At 38.8% G+C, this 16,806-nt stretch overlaps 1 protein-coding gene across 3 annotated transcripts in view; it reads left to right on the top strand.

Annotated features, from left to right (window-relative positions):
• ccdc88ab (coiled-coil domain containing 88Ab) overlaps positions 1–16,806 on the top strand; it is a 185,327-nt gene that overhangs the window by 71,792 nt on the left and 96,729 nt on the right. For all 3 annotated transcript variants that reach the window (XM_061965665.2, XM_072911820.1, XM_072911819.1), the window contains one exon: positions 16,447–16,516. In XM_061965665.2, coding sequence (XP_061821649.2) covers positions 16,447–16,516 — 70 coding nt within the window. The remainder of the gene's footprint in view (positions 1–16,446; positions 16,517–16,806) is intronic.

Raw genomic sequence — 16,806 nt, 5'->3', positions numbered from 1 at the left:
TGTGATGACGCCTCCTAAAAAACATCCAAAACTTCATTTACATCTCGTGACCTGAATTTTAACCAATATTAGCGATATTGTTATTACAAGCGCTAACGCCAAGGAACTACTTTTAGCTCTTGGGGGACGGCGTGGCGCAGTTGGAACAGTGGCCGTGCCAGCAACCTGAGGGTTCCTGGTTCGATCCCCAGCTTCTACCAAACTAGTCACGTTCGTTGTGTCCTTGAGCAAGACACTTCACCCTTGCCCCTGATGGCTCGTGGTTCGCGCCTTGCATGGCAGCTCCCACCATCAGTGTGTGAATGTGTGTGTGAATGGGTGAATGTGGAAATAGTGTCAAAAGCGCTTTGAGTACCTTGAAAGTAGAAAAGCGCTATACAAGTATAACCCATTTACCATTTACCATTCATAGCTGTGCTGTGATCACAGAGAGATAACTAGCTATGTTGACATAGTGAGCTGGTGAAAGTTGATTTTAGATTGAATACTGGTTGTGGCCATAAACCAAAAACTTTGACTTTCAACTTATACCCAAAGCGAGAAAGACACTATTTTTTTTGTTTAGTTTTTTTTACCTGCATGAAGATTACAATTTGTTTTACCTGCATGTAGATTACGATTAATTCTTCATCCAAACGGTAAGATATAAACATCCCATCAGTCAACAAGAGCAGACTTTGTACAGTAAGCAATTGTTTTATTATGTTTGTAGTTTGCATTTCTTGTTTAACGCTTCTTAATTGGGCTGCTTGCTGGATCTAATTATCACTAAGCTTCTAAAAGTTGTAGCTCATCCTCCTTATATTCAGGCTCAAAAATATAATGTTGTGGATCATCATTAGTCCCAAAGTAGTCGTTGAATGACATACTTAATAGCGTTGTTATATTTTAGGGAAATAGCGAATATTGTAATTCGTCTGTGAAATAAATACGTCTGCTTAAAATGATCAAAATACGTAAATATGACATGTTATAATGAATGTGCCGGTTACTACATTGCATATATACTTACATCATGTATATAAAACGCTGATGGAAGTGTTGGGGTGTTTTTAAAAGCACTTGATTCTGTGATTTTTGTAAATCAAAATGAAAAAAATAGCCCTCTTTGACCACAGTAAAGAGAAAACTGCTGAGCCGGCATATTAATAGAGATGATGAATTTAATATAAACACCAATAGCTAATTACTACAATCATCTTTTTTTCAATCGCATCCAGAGGTAGATACATGTCATCATCGGGAGGTTGCTTAGAGCCACCGCTATTATTCCACTCATAGCACATTGCTTTGTTTGTTTTTGCTTTGTTAATAGTGCTGTATGAGTGTGTTTTCTTCTCTTCTCCTATTATTGTTTTCTTTTCTTTTCTTTTCTTTTCTTTTCTTTTCTTTTCTTTTCTTTTCTTTTCTTTTCTTTTCTTTTCTTTTGTGTTTGCCATTTGTCTGTGCATGAAAAGTGCTATATAAATAACATTTGATTTGATTTTTGCATCATTCATATTCCAGTATGTAATATTTTAAATACATATTTTAGTCAGTTCCAGGGCAAACGTTAGGATCTTGATGCTATGATGTAGAATTTAGTGACATCTTGGTATTGTTCTTTTTTTAAGAGTCTTTTTTTTAAGTATTTTAACGTACCTTTAAGGAAGAGAGTAATCTCTATGAATCACAACGTTGCATTACCCATATGACTGTGCTTACTGTATACCAGTTATTGCAGTACAGAGTAAATGTTGTGATGTAGACACATGCACCAATTCAAGGAACGTTATTGTCAAACCAACACACATGAAATGGCATTAAATGTAGTACCTCAGGTGGCATATGTAGCCCAATAAGTACTAATACTGGTACCATGACTGATTTTACTCTGTTTTAAGCCACAATTCTAGTTGTGTGGCTTGCAAAACTTGCTGCTTGCACAGCACACAACACATGTTTCCGTTGAAGGGGACAGGTGGGGCCACAGTGGCCACAGGCTGGACAGGTGGTTGCTGACACACCCAAAAGGTCCAGTTGGCGATGACTCATCACTTTTTGTTGGACCTCAAGCACAAGCATTATTAATGCATTGTTAGCATTAGCATTTTATTAAATTTGCAATGTGTTTATATTGAATATATGCAACAAACCAGGGCAGCCCTTCCATATACTGTACGCAGATCACGCGACCCGTTGGGGTGGTCATTTTTTTCATGGATAAGTGCATGTAAAATGGCAATTATTTAATGACTTATGAAATTTTACTGCAAACGGGATTCTTAGCATCTTCCTGCTCTGTCACTGATGAGTATAATGGCAAATTTCCCAATTTTTCCCCTGAGTCCCAGAGGGTGCGCTCGTCTTGTAAGAAGGAGTACTTGGTTCGATTCCTGGCTGGACAGTAGGGCTGTGAATCTTTGGGCACCACACGATTCGATTTCGATTTGATTCTTGGAGGTAACGATTCGATTCAGAATTGATTCTCGATTCAAAACGATTCTCTTACTTTTTGAAAAACATTGGGTGCCAGTTCTATGATTAACTACATTACTCCATAAAAGAGACAAACAGCTCTGATACATTTTTATATTACTTTAAAAAAAACTGTTTTTGTTGAAAATTCTACTCAAACATTTAATAAAGTCAAATACAAATAAGGCAAAAAGAGAAGTATCCAACACTTCTCTTTTCATCTTCATCTACGTCAGTGGTTCTTAACCTGGGTTCGATCGAACCCTAGGGGTTCGGTGAGTCGGGCTCATGGGTTCGGCGGAGGTCAAAACACACCCGACTCATCGTGTAAATAAAAACTTCTCCCTATCGGCGTATTACGGATACGGCAACAGCAGAAGTCACACTGATTTGCAGGTGTGTAATTTGTTGTGAGTCTATGCACTGTGTTGGTTTTGTTCTTTGAACAAGATGATGTTCATGCACGGTTCATTTTGTGCACCAGTAAAAAAAAACATGGTAACACTTTAGTATGGGGAACATATTCACCATTAATTAGTTGCATATTAACATGCAAATTAGTAACATATTGGCTCTTAACGAGTCATTATTAAGTACTTATTAATGCCTTATTCGGCATGGCCTTATTATAACCCAAACCCTCTAACCCTAGCCCAAACCCTCTAACTCTAACCAAATAACTCTAAATTAAGTCTTTGTTACTTAGAATATGTTCCCCAAACTAAAGTGTTACCAAAAACATATAACTTTGTCTTGCATTTTTCACTAAAGAAGGGTTCGGTGAATGTGCATATGAAACTAATGGGGTTCGGTACCTCCAACAAGGTTAAGAACCACTGATCTACATCAAGAATATGTGGCTGGACAGGACGTCTTTAAGAAAAAATTGTTTTTTTTAATCAATTAAGAATCCCAATTCATTGGAAAATCTTTTTTTTTAACGCCTGTACCTGACAGGTGTGAGGAAAATATGTACATTTTTGTTTTAATTTAGCTAAGTCTGTTATTTCCCTTGAATTTGTTTACTACAAAATATGGATCAAATTAAATTCAAGTTTGATTGAAAAAGCTTAAACATTTGTTCCACAAAAAGTGTGAACATTTTTATCTTGTAGGGTGCTCAGAATAATTGAGCTGATTAATGAAAAATGGATGACAAATGCTTTATCTCAAAGCTGTCTTTCCTGACTCTTCAATATTATATTTTTTTTTTAGACCAGGGTTTTTTTAAACTAATATATATTGTGGCTCAATCACAGCTGGTTGCCATTAACTTATAACTGCGAAACCATGTGAATGTATAATCGCCACATGATACTTTTATTGCCCCTTTCATTTGATTATTATCATGGTACGCCAACAAACTGATCGAAAAATTGTTTTGCAATCATAAGTCAAGGTGACAAGTAGACATTAAAGTTGAGCTATTGTCAAGAATTAACTTTTAAAAAAGGGTTTCACTGACATAAAAAATGCTTGGAATAGCATTTTGCGTCAAACAATATTAAAGGGGAACTGACCCTTTTTTCCATTCACAATCCTTATATAAGACAACAACAGTACGGCAAGTACAAAGTGGCTATCAAAGCAGCTGATAGGGCCCATAAAGCCCTCGAAAAATTCATCCAAAAACCGCCAAAAAAACTTGTGAACTGAATATTAAACCATGTATTAGTGATATTGTTATTATAAACGCTAACGCTGAGGAACTACTTTTATTGGCGCCGTGATCACAGAGGTAACTAGCTTATGCTGATACTGTATTGACATATTGAGCTGGTGAGCTGCTGCAGTTATAAATCATGCCTCTCGCCTGGATAGTAAAAGTTTGTCAACTTTGACATCCAACTTAGACCCGGAGATGGTAAAAAAGACACAATAAGACACTGGTTTGAGTCACTTTTTTTGTTTTTGTTGTTTCATCATGATTATTATTAACTTTCCATCCAAACGGGAAGCTATAAACATCCCATTAGTTGACATCCCAGTGAGTGCAGATATTGTACAGTAAGGGATTGTTTTATTATGTCCGAAGTTTGTGTTTCTTGTTTAGCACTTAGCAATAGTGCTACTTGCTGGATCTGCTTCCACTCAGCTTCTAAAACTTGTAAATCATCCTCCTTATATTCGGGCTCAAAAATGTAAGGTTCTATATCTTCTATGGCCCAAAGTAGTCATTGTTGTCTCTCAAGAAGTCTGCCACTACTCGTTGTCATGATCCGTGGTCCGGATCATGTTTTGTTATGTTCTGTTAGTTTTGGACTCCCTTAATTCCTGTTTGTACACTCCTGGGTTTATGTTGGTCACCATGGGGATTGATTGGGTTCACCTGCCTCTGGTTAGTGGTCCCACGCTCAGCTGCTGTCAACCACTAATCAGAGAGCTATTTAGTCACCTTGCTCGCCACGCTCAGTCTGGCGTCATTGTTTGCTTCATGCTCTCGTCACGTAAGTTTTGCTTAGCCCATGCTAAGTTTAGTTTTGAGTGCGATTGGCACGTGTTTCTTTCGACTTGTTTTCTGTTCTTGGTGGTGCTTTGATTTGTTTGAGAATTAAATCATGTTCCTACCTGCAAGTCCTGTCCGGAGTGTTCCGTTTGCATCCCAGGGGAACGAACCGCGCAGTACCATGCGACCCGGTCGTGACACTCGTGTTTTTGTTGTTGAAGGAAATAAGGAACGTTGTGATTCGTCTTTGAAATTAATACTACGCCGTATACTTAAAGGGGAACATTATCACAATTTCAGAATTGTTAAAACCATTAAAAATCAGTTCCCAGTGGCTTATTATATTTTTCGAAGTTTTTTTCAAAATTTTACCCATCACGCAATATCCCTAAAAAAAGCTTCAAAGTGCCTGATTTTAACCACCCGTCCATTTTCCTGTGACGTCACATAGTGAAGCCAACACAAACAAACATGGCGGAAAGAACAGCAAGCTATAGCGACATTAGCTCGGATTCAGACTCGGATTTCAGCGGCTTAAGCGATTCAACAGATTACGAATGTATTGAAACGGATGGTTGTAGTGTGGAGGCAGGTAGCGAAAACGAAATTGAAGAAGAAACTGAAGCTATTGAGCCATATCGGTTTGAACCGTATGCAAGCGAAACCGACGAAAACGACACGACAGCCAACGACATGGGAGAAAGCGAGGACGAATTCGGCGATCGCCTTCAAACCAACGATTGGTATGTGTTTGTTTGGCATTAAAGGAAACTAACAACTATGAACTAGGTTTACAGCATATCAAATACATTTGGCAACAACATGCACTTTGAGAGTGCAGACAGCCCAATTTTCATCAATTAATATATTCTGTAGACATACCCTCATGTCAGCAGGCCAGGGAAGCTAGGGTCGATATTCTTCTCTTGATCATCTTCGGGACGGTGTGAGCCAAGACATCCAGGGGGGTTTAGCTCGCTCGTCTGCGGGAACAAACTGCCGCCATTGCTTGCCGTGCTACCGAGGTCCTTTGTCCCTGAATAGCTCACACACTCTGGCAGATTCAATTGGGGTCTGGCGGCAGATTTCTTTCACTTTATCGTTGGAAATGCATCTGCTTTGAGTGTCGCAGGATATCCACACATTCTTGCCATCTCTGTCGTAGCATAGCTTTCGTCGGTAAAGTGTGCGGAACAAACGTCCAATTTCTTGCCACTTTCGCATCTTTGGGCCACTGGTGCAACTTGAATCCGTCCCTGTTCGTGTTGTTACACCCTCCGACAACACACCGACGAGGCATGATGTCTCCAAGGTACGGAAAACAGTCGAAAAAAAACGGAAAATAACAGAGCTGATTTGACTCTGTGTTTGAGAAAATGGCGGATTGCTTCCCGATGCGATGTCACGTTGTGACGTCATCGCTCCGAGAGCGAATATTAGAAAGGCGTTTAATTCGCCAAAATTCACCCATTTAGAGTTTGGAAATCGGTTAAAAAAATATATGGTCTTTTTTCTGCAACATCAAGGTATATATTGACGTTTACATAGGTCTGGTGATAATGTTCCCCTTTAAAATGAGCAAAATATGTAAATATGACATGTTATTATGAATGTGTCGGATACTACACTAGCTGTATACTTACAGCGTGTATATAAAATGTTGATGGAGGATTTTGGATGTTTTTAGAGCACTTTATAGGCGAATAGAGAAAATACCATTAGCTGACTTTTGCTAGCGTTTATTTACGAGTTAGAATTCATAAAAATCAAAATACATATATGTGCTTGCCTCACATAAAGATTATGAAAAAAGTGCAGTTCCCCTTTAGGACGAACTGCAGTTGCATGTGGTACAATTTTTTTTTTTATAGTCAAAATTGACTAAATGCCTTATTGGCACGTATTTTCAGATTTTTGCGGGCCACATTTAATGATGTGGTCGCCTGGCCTTGAGTTTGACGCCCGTGTTTTAAAGGCTTTCCATGCGTGAATAGAAAATGGCTAGATGCACGGTGCATCACGTGGTCCTCCTCACATAACATTGACAAGACAGAATGATAGACGGTCGGGTCAATTGCAGTCAAAGCTCTTGGAACCATCAACCAGATTACTATGGCAACCGTGCTGCCAACTCTCATAATGATTGGCTTTTGTCTCTCTCTCCGCTGTTCCTCCACGCTTCTTCCTTCCAAACATAAATTTCCCCCACGTGACGAGCGCGGCACATGGATTTTGGTCAAAGTGAAGACGCTGTGAGTTGACAATAAACACACAATGTGCTAAAACTGCAGTAGCTCACCATACACGACGGTTTTAGTGCCAACATGTCGTCGTCCATCTGTCACTTGGAAACGAATGTAAGTGGAGCACCGAGTTCCTCTTCTCTTATGTAATCAACTTTTTTTCTCCTGCCCTGGTGTCAAATCCCAAAAATGTTTTAGTCAAGCACAGTATTGGAGTGGAGATTACAACCGTCCTCAATACATTTCACTGGCAAGAAGGAACAGTGACACACGTACTGTACAGCACAGGCCTGGGCAATTATTTTGACCTGGGGGCCACCTTTAGAGAAAAAAATGTGTCTGGGGGCCGGTATATCTATCTATCAATGTATATATATATAAATATAAACACACACACACACACACACACACACACACACACACACACATATATATATAAGCTGTGACAATCTGCTGTACAATATGTGTGTGTTTTGATTTGATTTGATTTGTTTGGGTCCTATTTTTAGGAACACTAATACAAAACCTCACAATTATGTCTGATTGAATGCTAAAAACGTTATGACAGACCGCCTTAAGAAACGGAATGGAATTTTAAATGTTCTACTGAATTCGACACCCAGAATGTGCATGAATATAAAGAATGTGGGATTTACAATATTAACTATGAAGGATAAAACACTGAATATTGACAACATATGAACGTCACCCCCCTCTCCATCCACATTATAAGTGAAACACAACAAAAATGCAACAAACACGGCGAAATATGAATGCGAAGGTTAAAAAAACAACAACAAAAAAACCTACAATCTGACATAATATCACTTTTCTTGTAGAACTTTGTTGTAAAGATCTCCTTTCACGTCTGTCCCCGACACCCACATTTCAGGTTCTGGAAACACTCTGTGGAAACGCTCCCCACCCACACTGCTTGGTGCCTCATCTGAGCTGCTGTGACTTACATTACCATAGTAACTAATTACATTACCATAGTAACTAGTATATAATTCAAAAGTGCAGATTCAAACCATTGAAAGACTTAGTATAGTTGAAGACTCACGGTCATTAGAAAACATCACTGCACATCATAATGGCAGCTACACTTTCCATCTTAAAGATCTAAAAAAATTATTTGGGAATGTCCGGCGGACCAGATTGAAAAGCTTAACGGGCCGCATGTGGCCCCCGGACCTTAAATTGCCCAGGTCTGACATCGAGTATATTACAATACCTCCCCTCACATTTCAGCAAACAGCTAATGTGTTCAGAGTAGTCAGTGTACAGCTTGCATCGCAGCATAGATGTACTATGTCGAACACAGCAGTGTACGAACACTTCGCAATTAACTCGTCCAAAGTGTGACCAAAGTGTCAAATCTTGGTTTCCCTCAATGAACCGCAGCTCCCCAATGCTGGCGGCACTCATGTAGCCCAGACCACCATTTTTGACTATGAACAAGACATGATTAGCGTGCTACTCACTTGTGTACAACCAGCTATTTAGACAATAAATCTTGTCTGGTGGCTTATTTTCAGTGGACGGCGATACAAGTGTTTCTTAACCATAGCAGGGCTACAAGTGCCCTCTCGAGGGCCGCCAAAAAATATCTGTTTCTCAACTGTCAAATGAGGCGAAGCGGTAATCAGTTGTAATACACGTTTCCACCACTTGTAGCAGTAATGACAATATCAAACAAATAGAAAAAAGGTTGGAGCTAAAGTCATACAAAAAGTTTCTTTAGCGCAAAAAATATGACTAAAGTGGTGAAGCTGTATTTTCATTTGCACATTAATTTTATTGACAGTTTCAATACTAATTTTGGAGCTCTCATAAATGTATTTCTTGTCAATTATTTGCGAGTTCTTTCGCAGTATATTTGGTTGGTACTTATTTTTTTAATCAGCATAAGCCAAGTCTAACCTATAAGTGTTAAATAAATATTTTTTGTGAGTAACACATGCTTTCATAGCATTGGACAAGGTTGCAAACTGTAAGTAGGTTAGAAATAATTACTGTATTGAAATCAGGAGTAAGATTGCTAATTCATTAATATTTGAGTGGGCCCCGGCCCCCTTTGTAGTGGAAAAGGCTAAGAACTCCTGCTCTAAAGTATATATGTTTTTGTTATTTATGTTTTTACATAGTATTGCCCTTTGTCATGATATACAGCAACACAAATACTTTTTTCTGTGAGATACCCCTCTTCCCGCAAAATACGATGTAATTATTAATAAAATATTTTCATAGGTAGAGCATATACAACCTTTTTCTTTTACTTCATGAGAGCTCCTTTAATAGGAAATAACATCCACATAGTAAACTTTATAATCCATTCCAAAAAGTCAGAAAACAACTGAATAAATTGAAAACCGAGGCAATTTTTTCCAGTTATCATCCTAATAATGTGTTCCAGACACCCCAACATATGAAAATATGTTTTAGAAACAGTAATTATAATTTAACATGCAGTAAAGTTTGTGTTTTATACATAACTGTAAATGCCAAACTAAATAAATACATGAACATTTAACATCGCCTTTATCTTTAATGAAGATAGGAAGGAAATGTCATAATTTTTGGAAGCTAATCTTGTATTTGACTTTGTTTATAGGGTTAGGCACAATAAGTGTTCAACTTCAGCCTAGACCCTTTCGGTCTGCAACATTTTTAATTATGAATGTACAACTGTTTGTTTATGTAAAACTGTTTGTTTATTTTTTTGACCATTGACCAAAGAAAAAATAAACTAAACTAAAACTAAGAGTCTTGTTGGCGAAGACAGCGATGAGAGGAGAGGGGAAAAAGCCCCACGGACATTACCTTCATACTTTGCTACGACTTATTTCTTGAATTCAATATGGTTATCAAAGTGCTGGCATTCGCAACTTTATTTGGCCCCAAAGTGGCATTTTTGCAGTTGCACTCAATAAAATAAAAAACACCAATCAGGAGTATTGTTTGTTTGTATGCTAGCAGACAGACGAGTTTGTTATCCGCATTGTTTGAGATTGTATGCAAAATCTAGAACAAAATTTTCCCGAAAAAACTGAATATACTACACATGGGGCGTACAAAAGCTGAGGTACCACTGTAATAGAATGCATGTTGTTGTGTGAGGGAAAGTATCACATATGCGTTGCAACCCGTCATAAGGACTGTTTCTTCCCCCATGATGAACGCTTAACAGTAGAGATGTCCGATAATATCGGGCTACCGATATTATCGGCCGATAAATGCTTTAAAATGTAATATCGAAATTATCGGTATCGGTTTCAAAGTTATCGGTATCTGTTTCAAAAAGTAAAATTTATGACTTTTTAAAACACCGCTGTGAAAACGGACGTAGGGAGAAGTACAGAGCGTCAATAAAACTTAAAGGCACTGTCTATGCGTGCCGGCCCAGTCACATGATATCTACGGCTTTTTACACACAAGCGAATGCAACGCATATTTGATCAACGGCCATACAGGTCACACTGAGGGTGGCCGTATAAACAACTTTAACACTGTTACAAATATGCTGTGAGCCCACACCAAACAAGAATGACAAACACATTTCGGGAGAACATCCGCACCGTAACACAAACTCTTCCGGGATGCTACAATATACACCCCCGCTCTATTCACTACTACACTGTTATCTTATTAGCTTTGCACATATTGGTAATTCAAGTACTTGTTTGTATTTTAGTTTATCGTTAATATTTATCGTTTACGTTAAACTACCAAGTCAAATTCCTTGTGTATAAAACATACCTGGCCGATAAAGTTGATTCTGATTCAGATTATTTTTTAACATCTTGCCCTCCCATGAGGTAATGCAGTATGTATATGACGGTTACAGCAGGAGAGAGACTTCTGCTAAATAAACCTAAATACTGTACAGTAAGTCTCAACCGTTAGACCGGATGAGCTGAAACTGTTTCTCTGACAGGAAAATCAGTCTTTGTCTATCACTGCTCTCCTCCATGTTTGTTGTGGTGTTACCGCGCAGGAAGTGGACCTGCACTCCATGTTGCACGTCCCCGCCCATTTCCTGTTTAAATTGTTCTGACCTGGGTCTAACCCTCATCAATGGTCTTGGTTTGAATGGACAAAAGAAGGTCAGATGTGAGTGTTTGGTTTGTGAAAGGATGTGGTTGTAAAATTATGCAAAGACGGGACACTGCGTGTGCGTGTGTGTGTTAGTGTGTGTTTGTGCGCCCGTGCGCATCATCGTCATCTAATAATTTCCTATGAGTTTACATGATTGACATGTGAAAGAAGAAGAGATGACTATTGTATAAAACCCACACTAGCAATTGAATCCACATGAACCTTTCACACACACACACACACTGTAAATATAGTGTATTATTAACACTGCAGGAGATTGATGCTGTTAAGTCTGCTGTCCATCACTTGTGTAATGTGAAGTCCATATGTTGCACTATCATTGTAAGGCCTCAGGCTTAACATCCACAATCAATGTCTTTGTTGTTGAGTTATACAGATAACAAACTAATTTTATACCTTGCCAACAAGCATCCGTGCTGGGTTAGTTACTGAAAACCAGTAACTAGTTACAGTTACTAGTTACTTTATTTCAAAAGTAACCCAGTTACTAACTCAGTTACTTACACCAAAAAGTAATGCGTTACTGTGAAAGTAACTATTTAGTTACTTCTTTTTTTCCCCCTTTTTTTTTTTAAGGCTCCCATTAATGCCCTTTTAGCCTTCATTTCAGTACTGTTATTGCACAGGAGAATAACACAATCTGTTGATCAACTTGACATGCATTTGCATCACTGAAATCAGAAAGCAATGTGGTCTACATACAACACACAAAGACAAAGATATGTTTCAAAGGGCCAATTTATTTCAGGCCAGAACAAATTGACAAAACTATTTTAAATAGCTGCAACATAATGGCACTTTAACTTTAACTTTAAGTAGATAGGATCTTTGATCCAAGACACAACTTACATTTAACTAAAATGTTATTTTCTTTGTGCTCAACAAAAGAAAAGTATTGAGAATGTCTCCATGTTAAGAAACTCGACTTCTGGCTTCACCATGATGTTTTGTTAATTGTTATGAGAGTAGCGTATGTGTGTGCGTGTTTGTGTGGCCCTTTAAGATATGACAGCATGTGAGGTGAGTGACGTCAGTGAGTGAGTAGGCGAGAGAGGTGAGGGAACGGCGACAGTGAGTGCGTGCAGGTGCTCTAGCTTGGTGGATGGCTGCGTCCAATAAAGTCACAAAGTTGCAACAAACCGCCGGCCTCGTCATTCACCCTCAGCTGTAAAGACCCACTTCCGGGTAAAGTGAAGGTTGTTAGCCCCGAAGTACGTAGGCCCTGGAGAAACGTCTCCCCTGCGCCCCTCAACTACGATCTGGGAGCCCCCCTCGCCCCCACCCACACAAAGCACGCCTTTTCTTTTCCACCGCAGCGCTCCAATAAAACACACTCAGATCATCTGTTTCTAGCCGATACTACATAAAAAATAACGTAAAATAACACAGTAACGCATCATGTAGTAACGGTAACTGAGTTACTGAATATAAAAAATAACGCGTTAGATTACTAGTTACCGCCGAAACTAACGGCGTTACAGAAGCGCGTTACTTTGTAACGCGTTAGTCCCAACACTGACAAGCATACAGAAATACAGTACATACATATTTGGCCTATACATTGCCTGGATAATACTGTTTACTATCCTGTACTTTTATACTTATGTATCATGCTTACGATACAGTACATATGCAGACAATACTTTTTAGTATAAGTCAGGGGTGTCCAAACATTTTTCATAAAGTGTGGCATAGGGCTCGAAAGTGTGACATGTAAACACAATGCTTTGTGGGTCTGGCTGGCGTCTGAATAGCTATTTACAAAATAGCTATTATAAAATTATACATTTTTGTTCTCTTCTTTAACAAGTTGAAAACATGGCGTGAACATGCGACATAATTAACTGCCACAATGGTGGTCATGATGGCTTCAGAACATTTTTGGTGAGATTTTTTCTTATTTTTGGCGTAGAAGCCAAGCGAAGGAATAGTCTTGTTAGAATAGGTATAGGGGCAGTATAGCTCGGTTGGTATAGTAGCCGTGCCAGCAACTTGAGGGTTCCGGGTTCGATCCCCGCTTCTGCCAACCTAGTCACTGCCGTGTGTCCTTGGGCAAGACACTTTACCCACCTGCTCCCAGTGCCACCCACACTGGTTTAAACATGTAACTTAGATATTGGGTTTCACTATGTAAAGCGCTTTGAGTCACTAGAGAAAATCGCTATATAAATATAATTCACTTCACTTCACTTCAATAGTCTGGATAGCAGCCGTGGGACCATCAAACATGACTTTTAACGCCATCGCCTGGTACATGTTGGTGTGTTCACGGCATTTCACACTGGTAAGTTTGAATCAAGGCCTGTTTTATTCTGTTGCACACTTATCATTTAGTAGGATGTTAGCTAAGCTAAGCTAGCTGCTGGATACGAACAACTTACAGTATTTGGGGAAAAAAGCAATGCCCCTATTCATATATCAATAACTGATAAGACTTTAAATATATACCACATTAATGCACAGTGTATTTCAGACTTGAAATCTATTTAGTTTAAAACAAATTCCTCCAGGAGACACCACACAGTGACAAGTCCTGTTGACTTACCTCTGAAAGGAAGACGTCTTGTCTTTCTGATGTAAAATTGCGAGGTTTTGCACACACCCAAAGTTGGTTTGTTGGTTGGTTTGACAAATATAATTGTCGGCGACAAATTTTATTGTCGACAATGTCGACTACTGGTTGCACCCCTACTGTAGGGTGCTGTTCTGAAATATGTAGAAAAGACTGATCTCCAAATGAACTCCGACTCAAAACACTATTGAAATGTGGGTTATTTATGAGCCTTTTGTATGCTTTTTGGTTGTTGTATCTCTCAGGGGCCATTTGGGAATGTGGTTTTATGTGTGTGTTTGTTTTTTTCAAATGTATTTATTTAATTATTATTATTATAATAATTATTATTAGATATGTCCGATAATGGCTTTTTTGCCGATATCCGATATTCCGATATTGTCCAACTCTTAATTTCCGATTCCAATATCAACCGATGCCGATATATACAGTCGTGGAATTAACACATTATTATGCCTAATTTTGTTGTGATGCCCCGCTGGATGCATTAAACAATGTAACAAGGTTTTCCAAAATAAATCAACTCAAGTTATGGGAAAAAAATGCCAACATGGCGCTGCCCTATTTATTATTGAAGTCACAAAGTGCATTATTTTTTTTAACATGCCTCAAAACAGCAGCTTGGATTTTGGGACATGCTCTCCCTGAGAGAGCATGAGGAGGTTGAGGTGGGCGGGGTTGGGGAGGAGGGGCGGGGTTAGCGGGGGGGGGGGGGTGTATATTGTAGCGTCCCAGAAGAGTTAGTGCTGCAAGGGGTTCTGGGTATTTGTTCTGTTGTGTTTATGTTGTGTTACGGTGCGGATGTTCTCCCAAAATGTGTTTGTCATTCTTGTTTGGTGTGGGTTCAGAGTGTGGCGCATTTTTGTAACAGTGTTAAAGTTGTTTATACGGCCACCCTCGGTGTGACCTGTATGGCTGTTGACCAAGTATGCGTTGCATTCTCTTGATTGTGTGAAAAGCCGTAAATGTTATGTGTTTGGGCTGGCACGCAAAGGCAATGCCTTTCAGGTTTATTGGCGCTCTGTACTTCTCCCTACGTTCGTGTACACAGCGGCGTTTTAAAAAGACATACATTTTACTTTTTGAAACCGATACCGATAATTTCCGATATTACATTTTAAAGCATTTATATTAAAATAATTTGTCGTGTTTGACTGTTCCTGTCAATTATTTGGTTAAAAACCCAATAAACAAACGTTTACAAAGAAAAAAAGGTGGCTGGACTTTGGAACGGGTTCCAGTTTGGTTCGGTACAGTCCCTTGATTTTTTTTCTTTTGTACAATGCAGTTTGTTGCTCTCTTTAAATCGCTGGTTGAGTACGGCCATGGAAACAAAAACTTTAACCAGCAACAATGGCTACCCAGCCCCCACAATGCATTGCGAAATCACGTGCCCTTCCGAGCGCTATACTGACAAATTCAAGTTTGATATCTTTAATTTTGTAAAAACAGAAAGCCTAAAACCAACATATGACGCTAAAAAGTTACACAATGTCCATTTAAAAGGGATATAACTGCCTTTATTAAATGTTTGGGTAGAATTTTTTAAAACAAAACCAGTTTTCTTTTTAATTAAAATATAATAATAATTTATCTATTTTATGGAGGAATGTGTTTAACCACTGAACCCAATGTTACTAAAAAATATTGATTTTGAATTGGTTCGAATCGATGTGTTACAACCGAGATTCGAATCGAACAGTGTGGTGCTCAAAGATTCCCAGTTTTTAAAACCCATATTAGGTGTTTTTTCAGAAATTGTAGTTTGGGAATATGAAAAAAATTAGAAGCGTGGTGCAGCGCACTTTGGACACCCCTTGAATAAGCGCTCAATCAGTTACTTACAACAGGAGGAGTAAGGAAAAGTAGTTCTTGCCGGGACACTACAATTAAAATGTATTATGTTGCGGTTTTAAATTGTTTTTCTTATCAACATAATTAAACTGAAATGTCACATAATCAATTGTGACTTTTACTCTTGGGCTTTTTATTTGGTTTGCTGTCATTATTTTTACATTTTGTGCGCTATTCTATTTTTCTATTCTGTATATACCGTATTTTCCGCACTATAAGGCGCACCTAAAAACCTCCAATTTTCTCAAAAGCTGACAGTGCGCCTTATAATCCGGTGCGCCTTATATATGGACCAATATTGAGCCACAACAGGTCTCGCAACTACGGGATGCATAACGTAACCCCAGCCTCTACTGTAGCGTCTATTCTATGCGCCTTATAAGGCGGTGCGCCTTAAATATGAACAAAGTTTTAAAATAGGCCATTCATTGAAGGTGCGCCTTATAATCCGGTGCGCCTTATAGTGCGGAAAATACGGTAATCTATTACTATCAACCTATGGCATGTATAACCTACTCTATTTAAATTATAGTATACATACTATCTTGTGGTACTCATTGGGCCAAATCTGGGATCTTTGTTGGAAAATTTCATTTCATTCTTTGAATACCTGATTAAAATATTTTGGTATTGTTTTGCCTATCACTAGGTGTCCAGATACGTTTGTTCGTGCAATTTAACCGAGATAGTTTGTTGTAAAAACAAACAAAAAAACAGCCACTGACATCTTTATTTCTTCCCTTTGTCCATAACAGGAGACGCTGCAGCAGCTGGTGATGATGCCCCTACCCAATGTGCTGGTCCTTGGCCGCCACCCTCTCACTGGTAAGCCGTCGTAAGCGCTGAGTAGACGCTTCTACTTGAGGCTGGCACAGAGTTCATCTGGAGGGCAGTAGCAATTTTCATGCCGCTATTCTCACATTGCTACAAGATAAACTGGCTTTCTTTTACCGCCGCTTTGATGTTTTAAAATGAGTTTTCCTTCCGACTGCCCGATTCCTTTTTTTTGTGCTGCTCACTGAGGCCGCCCGGCCGTCCTTCACAGACTACACGCTAATAAATGAAAGAAAAGAAACATAAGTCTGCTAAATTGACACAATAATTTTTGCAGCATT

This window comes from Nerophis lumbriciformis, linkage group LG02 (genome assembly GCF_033978685.3).
Source record: "Nerophis lumbriciformis linkage group LG02, RoL_Nlum_v2.1, whole genome shotgun sequence".
NCBI lineage: Eukaryota > Metazoa > Chordata > Actinopteri > Syngnathiformes > Syngnathidae > Nerophis > Nerophis lumbriciformis.
Note: the sequence above shows the minus strand (reverse complement) of the source record. Positions and strands in the feature narration are given on the sequence as shown.